This window comes from Callospermophilus lateralis, chromosome 1, assembly GCF_048772815.1.
Source record: "Callospermophilus lateralis isolate mCalLat2 chromosome 1, mCalLat2.hap1, whole genome shotgun sequence".
NCBI lineage: Eukaryota > Metazoa > Chordata > Mammalia > Rodentia > Sciuridae > Callospermophilus > Callospermophilus lateralis.
Window position 1 is genome coordinate 216,189,194 of NC_135305.1, and position 15,588 is coordinate 216,204,781.

Consider the following 15,588-nt stretch of genomic DNA (forward strand, 5'->3'; position numbering starts at 1 on the left):
GGTCCCACAAGTGCACACCACTGTAGTTGACTTAAATTTCCCCAGAGGTGGGCATTAAACCCAGGGCCTCGTGTGTGCTAAGCAAGTTCTCTGCCACTGAGCTCTATTCCCAACCCCTGTACCACCTCCCTCCCTTTTTTTTTTTTTTTTTTTTTTAGGTACCAGGGATTGAACCCAGAGGTGCTTAACCATTGAGCCACATTCCCTGTCCTTTTTTTTTGTTTGTTTTGTTTTGAGACAGGGACTCACTAAATTGCTTCTCTTGCAGTACTGGGGATTAAACTCCTGGGTATTTACCGCTCACCTGTAAGCCAGTCCTTTTTATTTTACTTTTTATTTTTGTGATACTGGAGGTTGAACCCAGGGATGCTCTTCCACTGAGCTTCACCCAGTTTTTAATTTCAATTTTTTTTTTAAAGAGAATTTTTTTTAAAAAATCTCTTTGTTTGTATGTGGTGCTGAGGATCGAACCCGGGTCGCACACATGCCAGGCGATCGCGCTACCGCTTGAGCCACATCCCCAGCCCTTAATTTTTAGTTTTGAGACTGGATTTTGCTAAGTTGTTGAGGCTAAACATTAACTTCCTTTTCCCCTTTTCCCCTTTCCCTGGCCCTGATAACCACCCTTCTTCCTCTAGGAATCTGACTGTTCAGGGTACCTTGGAGATGGAGTCCCTCTGTGCCTGTCTTCTTTCACTTCGTATGGTTAGGATCATTCCCTTTTGAGTGCAGTCATGTCCCATTGTATGAATGGACCACATTTTTGTTACCCATTCATCACTGATGGCTATCTGAGTTGCTTCCACCTTTTGGCTATGTGAATCATGGCGGCATGAACATAAATGTGTCCAAGATCCCAGTTTTGATCCTTTTGTGTAAAAACCAGAATGGAATTGTTGGACCATATGGTGATTCTTTCTTTTTCTTTCTTTTATTTTTAAAATATTTTTTAGTGGTGGATGGGTACAATACCTTTGTTTATTTTTATGTGGGGCTGAGGATCAAACTCGGTGCCTCACATGTGCAAGTCAAGCTCTCTGCTACTGAACCCCAGCCCCAGCTCCCATATGGTGAGTCTAACTTTACTATTTGAGGAATTACCACATTATTTTCCATAGCAGCAGGTTGTTTTTAATGAAAAATACAGATCCCTGTCTATTTCCCTAAACAACCACAATCAGGATGTTGCTCTCTCTCTCTCTCTCTCTCTCTCTCTCTCTCTCTCTCTCTCTCTTTTTCTCTCTCTTTCTCTCTCTAATGTTAGGGATTTAAAAAAAAATACTTTTAGTTTTTTGCAGTACTGGGGATTGACCCAGGGGCATTCTGCCACTGAGCCACATATCCAGCCCTTTTTATTTTGATTTTTTTTAAATATTTTTTTAGTTGTAGATGGACACAATACCCTAATTTTGTTTATTTGGTTTGTTTATGTGGTGTCGTGGATTGGACCCCCTGCCTCACGCATGCCAGGACTTTGCTGAATTACTGAGGCTGGCCTTGACTGGTGGGTTATAACTATGCCCATTAGTGGGATCCATCGTTACATATTCATACATGCACACAACACAGTTTGGTCCATTGAGCTCCCCAGGACCCTTTCCTTCCTCTCCTTCCCACTTGTCCCCTTCCTCTCTGTACTGATCTATGCCCTATCTCCTTTCTATCCATAGTTTTTCAGTGACCACATCTGTGTGTCATCAGCTTAGTATTTCCTGTATCTTTAAAAATATTAGGTAAACTGAGTGCCATGGAGCATACCTGTAATTCCAACAACGCTGGAGGCTGAAAACAGGAGGATTGGAAGTTTGAAGCTCTCAGCAATTTAGTGAGACCCTGTCTCAAAAAATAAAAAGGGCCGGGCGCTGTGGTGCACACCTGTAATCCCAGTGGCTCAGGAGGCTGCCACATCCTTTTCTCCCAGCAGTGTTTGGAGTTTCTAAGGAAACAACCTAGAAAATTTCTTAAATTCTACAACAACCACATGGATGATCAGCATTTGTATCTTTTTTCTTTTCTTTTTCCCCATGAGGAACCTCTTGCTATAATATGTCCTTAAGTGTCCCCAAAGTTCTGTCGGAGGCATGGTCCACAGGATGGCACTATTGGGAGGCTGGAGAAACTAAAGACGTGGGGCCTGGGAGGTCTTTGTATCATTGGAGCGTGATTCTGAGTGGGTAGACGGGCCCCTGCTCCTCGCTCTTCTTTTCTCTGGCACATACTGCATCATGTGCCCCACTCCCTGCCGTCCCACATCCCCTTGCCCTTGAGCAGTGAGGCCAACCACCCACACACAGACTAAAACTGTGGGTCACTGTTTTTTTTTGGTTTTTTTCTTATTGGTTGTTCAAAACATTACAAAGCTCATGACATATCATCTTTCATACATTTGATTCAAGTGGGTTATGAACTCCCATCTTTACCCCAAATACTGATTGCAGAATCACATCGGTTACACATCCACATTTTTACATAATGCCCTATTAGTGTCTGTTGTATTCTGCTGCCTTTCCTATCCCCTACTATCCCCCCTCCCCTCCCATCTTCCCTCTCTACCCCATCTGCTGTTGTTCAATTCTCTCCCTTGTTTCCCCCCCCCCCCGTTTCCCCTCACAACCTCTTATATGTAATTTTGTGTAACATTGAGGGTCTCCTTCCATTACCATACAATTTCCCTTCTCTCTCCCTTTCCCTCCCACCACTCGTCTCTGTTTAATGTTAATCTTTTCCTCATGCTCTTCCTCCCTGCTCTGTTCTTAGTTGCTCTCCTTATATTTCCCTGCAAATTCCATGATAAAAAATGTCATTTTTTAGTGCTCCGTAATACTCCATTGTATATAAATGCCACATTTTTTTTTATCCATTCATCTATTGAAGGGTATCTAGGTTGGTTCCACAGTCTAGCTATTGTGAATTGTGCTGCTATGATCATTGATGTGGCAGTATCCCTATAGTACAGTACGCTCTTTTAAGGTTGTGGGTCACTGTTGAATGAATTTTATCATAAAATGATTGAGCTACAGCTATGTAAAGAACATGAATAAATATTGCAATCATATTATTAAGAGAAAAAAGCCAGGCACAAAGAATACAATTTTTTTTAAGCCCACAAAGCTCAAAAAACATGCAAAACTAGGGGCTCGGCAGTAGAGTGCTTGCCTAACATGTGTGAGGCACTGGGTTTGATTCTCAGCACCACATATAAGTAAATAAAATAAACGACCAATGACAAGTAAAAAATAACTTTCAAAAGCATGCAAAACTAACCCATGATGTCTGATATGCTAAAACCATGAAAGTGTGGAAACAAATACCATAAAACAGGCATCAGTGACCTCCTTTGTGGAGGTGGGTTGTTGTAGGGACTTATAATGGGAAGAGGCATGGAAAAGTCTTCTGAGTGTTGGAAACATTTTCTATTTGACCTGGGGTGGTGGTTATATGGAAGGCTTATTTTAAAATGATTTATGGAGTTTCACTTTTCTGCATATTTGTCATATTTCATAATAAAGAAGTTGAAGGCAAAAAAAAACAAACAAACAACAACTGTAGGTCAAGTCGGGCACAGGGCTGCACCCCTGTAATTGCAGGGACTTGGGAGGCTGAGACAGGAGGATCTCAAATTCAAGGCCAACCTCAGCAACATAGTGAGGCCCTGTCTCAAAATGAAACAAATAGAAAGGGCTGGAGATGAGGCTCAGTGGTTAAGTGCTGCTGGGTTCAATTCCCAGTAACAATCAATCAATCAAGACGGGGTCCTGGGCTGGGGATATAGCTCAGATGGTAGATGCTTGTCTCGAAGGCACAAGGCCCTGGGTTCAGTCTCCAGCACCACCAACAAAGACAGGGTCTTGCTAAATTGCTGAGGACCTCACTAAGTTTCTCAGGCTGGCCTTGAATTTGAGATCCTCTTGCTTCAGTCTCCCAAATGGCTGGGGTTACAGGTGTGCCAGCACACCTGGCCTCCTCTAGCTGTTTCTGATAGTTCTTTCTAGTAAATGACTTGTGTGTAACTTCACGTCTATGTGCTATTAAAGATTTTCACAGGCTGGTGTCGTGGTGCACGCCTGTAATCCCAGCAACTCAAGAGGCTGGGGCAAGAGGACGGCAAGTTCCAGACCAGCCTTGGCAATTTAGTGAAGCTCTAAACAACTTAGTGAGACCCTGTCTCAAAAAAAAAAAAAAGAAAAGAAAAAAAAGGGATGGGGGTTACAGCTCATCAGTGAAGCACCCCTGGGTTTCATCCCCAGCACTCCCCCCAAAGAAAAGGTTTTCAGAAACTAAGAGTTGCGTGGAGTTCAATGTTAGAGTCTGTGCCTTGCATGTATGGAGCCCTGGGTTCCATCCCCAATGCCTCCAAAAGAAAAGAAAAAAAAAAAGAGGATTTGCACAAATTGGTTCTTGTAACATTCTACAGCTTTCTTCCTACACTTATCAGGAGGAAGAAAAGAATCATCTCTATCCTCTGAATGTTATCTTAATTTTTTTTCTGGTACAAACTCAGGGACCCTCGACCTCTGAGCCAATCCCCCACTGGGCCAATCCCCAGCCCCATTTTGTATTTTATTTAGAGACAGGGTCTCACTGAGTTGCTTAGCGCCTCGCCATTGCTGAGGCTGGCTTTGAACTCCTGATCCTCCTGCCTCAGCCTCCTGAGCTGCTGGGATTTTAGGCATGCGCCACCAGCTATCTTAATTCCTAACCCTTACCTTGACTTTTTAAATTTTCTTTTTCATAAACACAAATAGATCGACATTCTTCAAGGCCACCCAGTGTTCCCCAGGGGATGACTTTGCTGACCATAATCTATTCAAGCAACCCTTGTGGATGAGCAGACAGGGACTCCCAGTGGTGGTACCATGAGCCACGGGCACGGACTTCTCACATCAGCGCACATTTACAAACTTGCAGGTTAAGTTATTAGCTGACTCAAAGCAAAATTCCTAGGGCATTATATGTTTTTGAAAGTATTGCCTAATTTCCATCAGAAGAACTATCATAATTTTTTTTTTTTTTTTTTTTTTTTTTTTTTTTTTGGTGGAGCTGAAGATGGATCCCAGGGCCTGGTGGCTGCTACACCCTCAGACTGTGTTTACATAATTTTAGACACTAACGTTGTGTGTTGGTGTTACATCTCTACATTCTTACTACACATGGATAACACAAAACTTTAAGTTTTGCCCATTGGCTAGTTTGTTTGGTATTTGCATTTCTTGGAGTAAATTTGAGTAAGCCTATACAGTTTTGTTTTTTTTTTTTTTTTTTTTTCAGTGCTAGGAATTGAACCCAGGGTTACTCTATCCTGCCCCTGGCTGCTTGCACAAATTTTTACTGGGACTTTGTGTAAACTTTATATTTTCATTCATATTGCCACACACCACCCTCCTAAAAGACGACACTGATGTTCCTCCTCTTTCTTAGACTGCTTCCCAGCCTCCTTCCTGTTCTGCTAATTTCCCCTTCCACATTGCCCCCTACTGGCTACCCAAATCATTTTTTCTCACAAGAACCTGTGGTGGGGCTGGGGATGTGGCTCAAGTGGTAGCTCGCTCGCCTGGTATGTGCAAGGCACTGGGTTTGATCCTCAGCACCACATAAAAATAAATAAAGATATTGTATCCACCTAAAACAAAAAAATATATATATATTTTTTAAAAAGAACCTATGGTTACCACAGGGCGCCTCTCAAAACAATTCAGTGACCTTATGCCTGCAGGGATGAAGAACAGTGGCCCACATCTGTAATCTCAGCAACTCAGGAGGTTGAGGCAGGAGGACTGCAAGTTTGAGGCCAGCCTCAGCAACTTAATGAGGCCCTAAGCAACAGCGAGACCTTGTCTCGAAATAAAAAATAAAAGGACTGAGGATGTGGCTCAGTGGTTAGGCACTCCTGAGTGCAATCGCTGGTAACTAAAAAATAAAAAAGCCCTCTGGTTTGGTTCTCACCTCTCTCCAAAAGCGTATTAGTCGAGCACTTACTATGTGTGGAGCACAGTCAACGTGTATGTTAATGATTCAGGATGAAACAAAGCAGGCAAATATTTGCTTTCTCTAGCTAGCATTCTAGCGCAGTGTTTCATGACTTTTTCCCTCATTACTGCTTTCCTAAGGAAAAATAAATGGAATTATTTTCTAATTGAATCTAAATCAGTAAATTTGTTTTAATCTAATTACATTCAATTTATTACTGACAATAGAAATTAAATCCTGAGGGTTTTTTTTTCTGATTTTTTTCTGTTAGGGTTGACTTTGGAGGTTCAAATATATTTAAGATTTTTTTCCTTCTCCATCCAAGAACCAATTTTGGCCTCCTGGGGTGTCCTAATGCTTACACTGAGAATGTGTGTTCTTAGAGGGAAAACTGACAACGAGTTAATGAACACAATTCCATCAGAGGGCTGTGGCTGAATCTCAGGGAGAGTGTGTGCTGAGCATGCATAAGTCCCTGGGTTCCATCCCAGCACAACATTTAAAAAAATGGTATCAGAGAGCAGGGCGAGGTGGCACATGCTTGTAATCCCAGTGGCCCAGGAGGCTGAGACAGGAGGATCACAAGTTCAAAGCCAGCCTCAGCAACTGAGAGACACTAAGCAATTCAGTGAGACTCTGTCTCTAAATAAAATACAAAATAGGGCTGAGGATGTGGCTGAGTGGTCAAGTGCCCCTGAATTCAATCCCCTTCCCCGCCCCTGAAAAACGTTGTCAGAGAGGTAACAATGCTACAAAGAAAGAAGAGAGAGTGGCTGCGAGGGGCCACTTGACATTTTGTCATTCAGATAAAGTATTCCATAGGCTTCTTCAGATAAGGGAATTCCTCCCCAGATAAGGAGAAACAGCCCAGGCAAAGGGATAATTTCCTCCTTACAGTGCAGCACAGAGTGTAGGGTTGGGTTCTTTGTCTTGCAAAAAACAATTTTTTTTTTTTTTGGTGGCACTGGGGATTGAATATTGAATGTCTTGCAAATTTGAAGAATGAAACCCACAGACACAGGGTGAGGGCAAAATAACCAAAATAACGGGATTTATTAGAGTAATAGAAAGCAGAGTTGCTGAAGTGGGAAGGGTCCCAAGAGAGGGACACAGAGAGAGGCTGCTGTCCAGGGGTTAATGTGAACTACAGGGTTAAGGAAGCCACTCCCTGACCTAATCCCGGGTAAGGCACTCAGAGTCCACAAGCTCCTCTCATGCCCTTTGGTTGTCCAGCCGGGTTTCTGTGCCTTTATTTGGTGGGGGTCTGGGTACCGGGCAACAGATGTCTATCAGTTTTTCTGCTTCCACAGGAATTGGCCTGCCCTTAATGAGGCCTGCTTGCAGTTTCTCAGCCCTGTTACACAGAGACCTGACCTGGAAGGGGCTCAATTTCCTTTTTGCTAATTTTAGCCCTTTTCCTGCCTTATCAGTAGCTGGCATACAATAATCGCTGCATATGTGAGCATTCTTATTATTGTTAATTATTATATTATTATGTGCAATGCTGGGGATCAAACTCAAGGTCTTGAGTAGGCTAGGCAAGTGGACCACTGGGCCACATCCTGGAACAATTAGTGAGGTTTTTAGCCAGATGTAGTGGCGAGCACCTGTAGTCCCAACTGCTGAAGGAGGCTGAAGCAGGAGCATCATTTGAGCCCAGGAGTTCCCGGCCACCCTGGGCAACATAGCAAGATCCCATCTCTTTAAAAAAAAAAAAAAAAAAAAAAGTGAACTTTAGATCTGGAAGCGGTGGCGGGGACTCGGGAGGCTGAGGTAGGATTGCAAATTCAAGGTCAGCCTGGGTAATTCAGTGAGACCTTCCTTATCTTAAAAAAAAAAAAAAAAAAGACTCATTATCCTCTCCTCTCCTCCCATTCACCCTGTTTTTTTCTTTTTCTGTCTTCCTGCCTTCCCTCCCTCTCCCCTCCCCCGCCCTCTCTTTTTCTTTCTTTCTTAAATCCTGAGATGGCATCAGCTCCGCTAACTTTAGTTACCAGCGTCCTGGGGCGTCTGCCCCTGGCGTGTCCACCTCCATCCGCAGGGGGCGCTGTGGACGTGAAGACCGGGCTACTCTAGCCGGCGGCGGAACCAGAAGTTTCGTTCCCCCGCACTTCCGCCCTCTGGCCCGGGCTTAAGCTGCGTGGGGAAGACTTGGCGATGCCGACCGGAGACTTTGAGTGAGTACGGGGTCGCGGAGGAGCTGTCGGGAGGCGATCGAGGGGATTCTGGGGAGTGTTATGGGGCCGAGATGTGCCAAGGCCGCGGAGGGTGGCCCTCACTGACCCAACCGCCATTCTCCGCAAACTTGTACCCGCAGTTCGAAGCCCAGCTGGGCCGACCAGGTGGAAGAGGAAGGAGAGGACGGTGAGTGAGTGTAGCGGGTCGCCCTGGGTCACCCCACTGCCGCCTGTTTTGGTGCTCCCCCCCCTCCCCGCGCCATCCTCCTCGGGTCCTGCCTGTTGCCAACTCCCATGTCACTGCCACAGTCTTCACAGCTGCTCCCTACTCCAGGGAGGAAGTTGGAAAGCCTGCCTTTGTACTAGCGCCTGGGTGACTTTATGGGCCGCCCCCCACTTTCATGGCCGGGATCCCTACCCTTGCCACTGCTTAGGGTCACCACCCAGCCGGATGCCTGGCCAGCCCTTTGCCCTTGGTCCCGTCTTCATCAGCTCCTGGTGTGGAGTTGTCCCAGAGGTCCTTTCATCTTAGCTTAGACCTTTCTTCCCACACTCCCTCTGACAGACAAATGTGTCACCAGCGAGCTCCTCAAGGGCATCCCTCTGGCCACTGGCGACACCAGCCCAGAACCTGAGCTACTTCCAGGAGGTAAGTGACCTCTTCCACTCTACCCCTGGGCTATGTAGTTGTCTCCCACCTCACCCCAGTCTCTCTCTGTCACCTGGAACTCTTGTGTTTCCCCAGCCACATTCCCACCTGGGTCTCCATTACCCAGGGCAGTCTCCCTAAACTTTTCCCTTCTCCCAGCTCCACTGCCACCTCCTAAGGAGGTTATCAATGGAAACATAAAGACAGTGACTGAGTACAAGATAGATGAAGACGGCAAAAAATTCAAGGTGAGGCTAGAGTGGTGACAGAGGGTGAGTCCCCTGGTGCTTGGGGACACATAGATTGGGTGGGTTGATGATGAAGATCCCCTGGTCCCAGGAACTTTGGAGTGCAGGAAGCCTGACACTCTCCCCTTTCATCCACAGATTGTCCGCACCTTCAGGATTGAGACCCGAAAGGCCTCTAAGGCTGTTGCAAGGAGGAAGGTGAGACCCTCCTTCCCCTGTTTTAGGAACTGACCCAGGAATCACTGTTGGAGGAAGGGTTTAACTGTTTGCACCTGTGTTATCAAAGCAGAATTGAGCTCTGAGTATTTTCGAATTTTTCTGGGGCCTTGAAAAGTTTAGGGTGCAGAAGTAGACAGTATTAGATTCTTTTTTATTTTTTTTTTTTAACCTCTCATACCAAGGATTGAACTAAGGTCATTGCATATGCTAGCCAATCACTCTACCTCTGAGATACATCCCCAACTTTTTTTTTTTTTTTTGGTATAAGTTTATTAGGAATTGAGCCCAGGGGTGCTTTACAGTTGAGTTGCACCCCCAGCACATTAACTCATTTTTTTAAAAAAAGAATGTTTTTTTGAGGGGCTGGGGATGTGGCTCAAGTGGTAGTGAGCTCGCCTGGCATGCGTGCGGCCCGGGTTCGATCCTCAGCACCACATACAAACAAAGATGTTGTGTCTGCCAAAAACTAAAAAATAAATATTAAAAAAAAAAAAAAAAAAGAATGTTTTTTTGAGATAGGGTTTTGCTGAGTAGTCCAGCCTGACTTCAAACTTGAGATCCTCCTGCTTCAGCCTTCTGAGTAGCTGTACTTATAGGTGTGTGCCACCATACCTGTCCTGGGGCTAGATTCTTATTCCTCTTGGACTGTCTACCTGGAGGAACTAGCCCTCCCTTGGGGTGGCATAGCAGCTTTCATTTGCCCAGGATTCAGGGCTTCTGGAAGAAGTAACAGCATTAAGTACATTTAATACACTTTGCTCTGCACTTTGTGCCAGACACCATGCCAGGCACTGATCTCCATAGCAGCCCAGGGAGCATTTGTGGTCCCCATTCTATAGGGGGTAAGTTGAGGCTCACTGTTTAAAGTCTCTCAAGGTTCCTCACTCTGAGTGACCCCCCACATTCCTGAGCATTGCCTCCTGGCGGGAGCTGGCCCAGCAAGCTGCCCTGGGAATTATTGACTATGTAGTTGGCTCCCACCTCACCCTGAGTCTCTGTCACCTGGAACTCTTGTGTTGATTGAGAGCTGCCCCTGCTTCCTATAGGTGGCACAAAGCTAGAGCCTGGCACACACTCAGAAATGGGAACAGTCACTGTTCCCATGATGGGGAGGTGTTTGGAGAGAGTAAAAATGGGGTACTGTAGGCAGTGGTAGGCCTGGGGTGCCCCAGTGTGGGACCCCAGTCTTTATCCTGACCTATCCCTCTCTGAGCCTAGAACTGGAAGAAATTCGGGAACTCAGAGTTTGACCCACCAGGCCCCAATGTGGCCACCACCACAGTCAGTGATGATGTCTCCATGACATTCATCACCAGCAAAGAGGTAGGTGGGGCTGAGGGTGGGGCTGGTGCCCAGGGTGGTGGTAGCAGGGGTGAAGCAGCCCCCTCTGAGCTGCTGCCACCTGCTTCCCTGCCAGGACCTGAACTGCCAGGAGGAGGAGGATCCGATGAACAAGCTCAAGGGCCAGAAGATAGTGTCCTGTCGCATCTGCAAGGGTGACCACTGGACCACCCGCTGCCCGTACAAGGACACGCTTGGGCCCATGCAGAAGGAGTTGGCAGAGCAGCTAGGCCTGTCCACGGGCGAGAAGGAGAAGCTGCCGGGAGGTACGGCATGACCTGGGGTGGCGCGGGGTGGGATTGGGCACCTGGAGAGTCCTGGGCTGAGCTGGCTCTGTGTGTACAGGTGCTGTCCCTTTTGTAGCTGTCATCTCCTACTTAACAGCATCTGTGGCTGTGTTCCATTGGGCCTGTCTCCTTGTTGGGGCCCTGTGTGTGCTCAGACACTCTCAGTGGTGGTACTCATGTCCACACCTGTGTGTGTAACTGCACTGAATGTGATTGGGATGTGGCTGTCCCTTGTATGTGACTCCCTGACTGATTCTCCTCACCATCGTGACTTGAGTGTGTGTGTCTGTGGGACTCAAGTGCCTGTCTGAGGTCTCAGCCCTTCAGCCCGCTGGGAGCGAGTGTGAGTCTGGATGGTCCTCTGGGGGCTTATATGCAGTTGCACTTGTCACTTGCCATGTGTGGAGACCTTGGGAACTGTCCCTTTCTATCTGACCTTGGGCTGTGGGTGCCTGGGACTGCATTTGCCCTGTGAGCCCTTGCTCTGCTGCTGTTGCTGGCAGGGTGCTCAAAGAGTATCCTCTTCCTGGATGTGATTGTGGTGTCATTGTGGACACTGAGGCTCTGAGAGGCCTCAAAGTGACCAGCCTGACGTCTGTGGCTTGGCAGATGGTACCTGTGTCTAGGCATGGTTGGAGCTGGGTGGTCGGGCAGGTCTGTCACTGTGGCATGTGGCAAGGCTTCACTGGGACCGTACTTTGGGTCTGCAGAACTGGAGCCCGTGCAGGCCGCACAGAACAAGACTGGGAAGTACGTGCCACCGAGCTTGCGGGATGGGGCCAGTCGCCGTGGGGAGTCCATGCAGCCCAACCGCAGAGGTGAGGGGCATTTGGGTGCCAGGCTGGCTGGTGGACGCCTCCCAGCACCCTGTAATTACCCCTGCGTTGTTGTGGGGTGGGGTGGGATGGGGTGGGGCCTTCCTCTCATAATCACCTGTTCCCTACCCGCACAGCTGATGACAACGCCACCATTCGTGTCACCAACCTATCCGAGGACACGCGTGAGACAGACCTGCAGGAGCTTTTTAGGCCCTTTGGCTCCATCTCTCGCATCTATCTGGCTAAGGATAAGACCACTGGCCAGTCCAAGGTGGATGGGCAGTGGCGGGGGTGGGCAGGCAGGTGGACGGGGGCTGTCCCGGCTCTGGCTGCTGAGCCTCGCCTTCCTCCAGGGCTTTGCCTTCATAAGCTTCCACCGCCGGGAGGACGCCGCGCGTGCCATCGCCGGGGTGTCTGGCTTCGGCTACGACCACCTGATCCTCAATGTGGAATGGGCCAAGTAAGACCCCTGCTGCCCCCGACCCGCCCCCTCCCTGTCACAGATCACACTGAGGCTGACGTGGGTCCCACCCCAACTGAATCATCAAGGCTGTTTTGAACTGGCCATCCTTTATTGTCATTTTTCTAAAAAAACCTGGCAAAGGGGCCGTCAGACATTGGTGACAGCTGCCTTGCCTGGGACCCACCACCAGTCTGGCAGGCAGAGCCCAGCTTGTGACCGCTAGCCTGACTCCTCGTGTGCCCTGCCACCACACTGCCTGGCCTCCCCCCTCCCCCAGAGCCCTGCTGTTTGTGGGGGGGGGGTCTTGGGGTGCCATCACGTCCTGCATTTTGTTGTCCTCACCACTTCCTCCCTCTCTAGGCCATCAACCAACTGAGCCACCTGTCACCACTGCCACTGCTGTCCAGCCTAGACCTCTGTGACGGAAAGGAGCCTCCAAGAGCAGGGGACTCCAAGGGCATTAAAAGGCTCAAAGCACCCACGTGTGTCCTCCTCATTCTTGAGCGCCTCCTCCCTGGGGTGGTGCCATGGGCTCTCCAGGCTGGTGTTGGCCCCCTAAACCCGCGGGGCCTTCTTGGTTGGGTGCTATGGGTGAGGAATCCATCGTGTGCTGGCCTGGGCTTCGGCTGTCCCACCCTGGCCAGGGGCACAGGCCTTTCTCTGGGGAGGCAGTGGCAGCTCGGAGGCCTCTTGGTGCGTCAGGGCCGCTGCCTGCTGTGCTCTGGTTCTCACTCTAGTCCTGTCCCAGTGCCTGGTGGGGAGAGCAGGCGGGTCACAGGCTCAGCTCAGAGGCCTGGGGTTCTGGGGTTCTGAGATTGTCATTATCAAGAGGCAGGTCTTGGCCAGGAGTCTTGTCTTCTGGGTGACCTCCGACACACTGTGGGCAGTTTTGGCGGCAACAGCTCAGGCTAGGCACCACAGCCATGTAGAGCAAGGGGTGTATGCAGATGGCCAGGGGCACAAGGCCCCGCATCACCTGGAAGCCCAGATAGGGCCCCAGCTCCAGCGCCCCGCTAGCCTGGGTCTCATTTGCAAAGCCTGGGCAGCGGGTGTACCAGCGCTGCCGGGCATCCACGTTGAGCACCCGTGTGATGTGATAGGGCATGTAGGAACTGGCGTAGAGGACTACACCACTGGCCACCAGCACTGCCACCCGCAGCTTCTCACCTGCTGTCATACCATGGCTGCGAAAAACGGCCCACCCCAGGGCACTATAGGCCACCAGGGAGAGCAGTAGTGGCATGCCACCACCCAGCCCTGCCAGTACCAGGCTGTAGGCTTTGTAGGCTGCAAGCTGGTGGTCATCTGCTGTCCCCAGGCACTTGATGCAGGCCTCAGGCCTCTCTGTTCTGCATGGACCTGCTCCCTGCTGAGGCCTCTTTAGGCGGGAGAAGCTGAGCATGGGGGCGGCCAGCAGGGCTGCCAGGGCCCAGCCAGTGGCACTGATGGCCCAGGCGTGCTTGGGCCGCAGGTGGCTGCGGGTGAAGAAGGGGTGGACAACGCCCAGGTATCGGTTGAGGCTGATACAAGTGATGAAGATGACACCTCCCAGCAGGTTGCAGGTGAAGAGGAAGCGCTCCAGGCGGCAGGCCATGTCCCCATAGCGCCAGTTCTTGGGTGGGTAGAAGTAGGCGGCCAGCGGGGGCAGCGTCAGGGCGTAGAGCAGGTTGCTGATGGCCAGCTGGGCAGAGAAGACCACAGCTGGGTTCCAGGGCCGCTGCTCCCGACTGCCAAAGCGGTACAGGGCCAGGCCATTGCCAGCCATGGCCACCAGGAATGCAGCCACCAGAACGGGCCAGAGGAAGTCCTGCTGGTAGCTACTAAGCACAAGGTCAGCAGCTGCTGTGAACTTCTCAGGGCAGGACTTGTCACCTGTGGGCGGGGGATGTGAACAGCTGAGCTCTGTCCTTCCTCAGCATGGTTCCTGCTGCCCTCAGCCCACATCTGCAGTGAGGTTGATTCTTCCTGCTGGGGCCTGGGTGCACCATCTCCCTAAGTCCTCATGTCCTGCAAGGGACACCAGCCTTGGCTCCTTCTTGCAATGGAATCTGGCCCAGAGTCAAGAGATTCTATTACTTAGCTGATAAATTTGCTGGGTCACGGAGGACCAGCTGAGCACTAGCAGAGGGCCAGTGCTCTCATGGTGGTCTGCATGTAGGTCAGCAATGACTACCCAGAGCAGAGCCGTGGGCCCCAGGGCAGAGGAGCAGGAACCTCAGGGAGTCCCCAACTTACACTAGTCCTTTTTGAAGTCGAATCTATCAGCAAGTCCCAGCAGTGCTACATCAGAATCTGTCCTTCCCTAGCCCCTTCCTGGGCCAGCCCCCATCATCTCCCACCTATACCAGCCCTGTGAGCCCTGGACCTCCAGCTTCCTGCTTCACCTTCTGTGTCCTCCCTACAATCCAGAGGGTGCCTGTGAGCACCAGAGGGAGGTCTCATCCCTCACCCTGCACAGACCTCCATGGCTCCTGCTTCAGAAAGGTCAGTTCTGCAGGGGTTAGAACTCAGCAGAAGAGCATGTTCTTGGCTTGTGCAAAGGCCTGGGGTTGGCCCCAAGCATCCCCCCCCCCAAAAAAAAAAAGTTCCATCCCACAAAGTCCTGAAGGAACCATTCCTCCCACTCTCCCTCCCTCGTGTTCTCCACAGCCATGACTCCCTACAGCAACCCCCAAACCACCAGCTTCCTGGCTGATCCTTAAGACATGTCCAGCCCCTGGGCCTTTGCACTGGCTGTTCTTCTTGCCCAGTTACTGAGTCACCAGCCAGTCATGCAAGTCACCCTCCCTGCTACCCCTTGGAATCTGACCATGTCTGGAAGAGGACTGATCTCCCTCACGTCGGACGTGCATCGCTCATGTCCTCTGGCCCCGTTCCCCTGCTCTTTTCCATAGCCAGGTTATCTTCTTTTGATCATTATAATGAACATTTCCACCAGAATCCCCTCCAGGAGGGCAGGAAGCGCCACTGTGTCATTGTCCTCAGTACAGCATGGGGACCATGTGCCCCAGAGCTGGTTCTGATCCCCTTGTGTGCCCCTCCCTCAGCCTTAGCTTTGTGATCTGAAAACTTGGCCTGTTCTGTGTGGCAGGCTGGCCCCTAGCTCTTGGGGATGCACAAGCCCTGCTCCAGCCCAGCCTGCCCCTCAGAAGGCTCTGAAGCCTCCCGCCAAGCACCTTTTAACCCTCTCCCCTCTTCCTAAAGACCCCTGACCAGCCCCTCTGTCACCACCTGGGTTGAGCAGCCTAACTCCTGCCATGTCTCCACTCGACCTTTAATTAGTCCAGCACTTGCTCCTTACCTGAGATGGTGGCCGCCATGGCCTGATCAGCCAGCCTGTGGCTTGCCACCCACGCCGAGCGCTGCTGAGGCTCCACCCCAGCAGCCCCTCCCTCAGCCTGCAGAGCTAGTCAGACGCT

General features: G+C 50.0%; 2 protein-coding genes across 2 annotated transcripts; one reads left to right on the plus strand and one right to left on the minus strand.

Moving 5' to 3' along the window:
• The first annotated feature begins 8,062 nt into the window (after nt 1–8,062).
• On the plus strand, nt 8,063–12,646 carry Eif3g (eukaryotic translation initiation factor 3 subunit G). Its single transcript, XM_076871441.1, has 11 exons — nt 8,063–8,144; nt 8,285–8,331; nt 8,710–8,793; nt 8,953–9,041; nt 9,180–9,239; nt 10,479–10,583; nt 10,678–10,867; nt 11,599–11,706; nt 11,841–11,977; nt 12,060–12,166; nt 12,530–12,646. The coding sequence occupies exons 1-11, from the start codon at nt 8,125–8,127 to the stop codon at nt 12,543–12,545; spliced, it is 963 nt and encodes a 320-aa protein (XP_076727556.1). The 5' UTR covers nt 8,063–8,124; the 3' UTR covers nt 12,546–12,646.
• Nucleotides 12,647–12,941: 295 nt separating this feature from the next.
• P2ry11 (purinergic receptor P2Y11) lies at nt 12,942–15,489 on the minus strand. The gene is made up of 2 exons (XM_076857695.1): nt 15,471–15,489; nt 12,942–14,041 (listed from the first exon to the last, which is right to left on the minus strand). Exons 1-2 carry the CDS (start codon nt 15,487–15,489, stop codon nt 12,942–12,944), a joined length of 1,119 nt encoding a protein of 372 aa, XP_076713810.1.
• Between the last annotated feature and the right edge of the window lie 99 nt (nt 15,490–15,588).

Coding starts and splice junctions, on each gene's coding strand:
- Eif3g (XM_076871441.1), top strand. CDS start 8,125: ATGCCGACCGGAGACTTTGA. Junction 8,794..8,952: donor ACCTGAGCTACTTCCAGGAG/GTAAGTGACCTC, acceptor CCCTTCTCCCAG/CTCCACTGCCACCTCCTAAG. Junction 9,240..10,478: donor AGGCTGTTGCAAGGAGGAAG/GTGAGACCCTCC, acceptor CTCTGAGCCTAG/AACTGGAAGAAATTCGGGAA.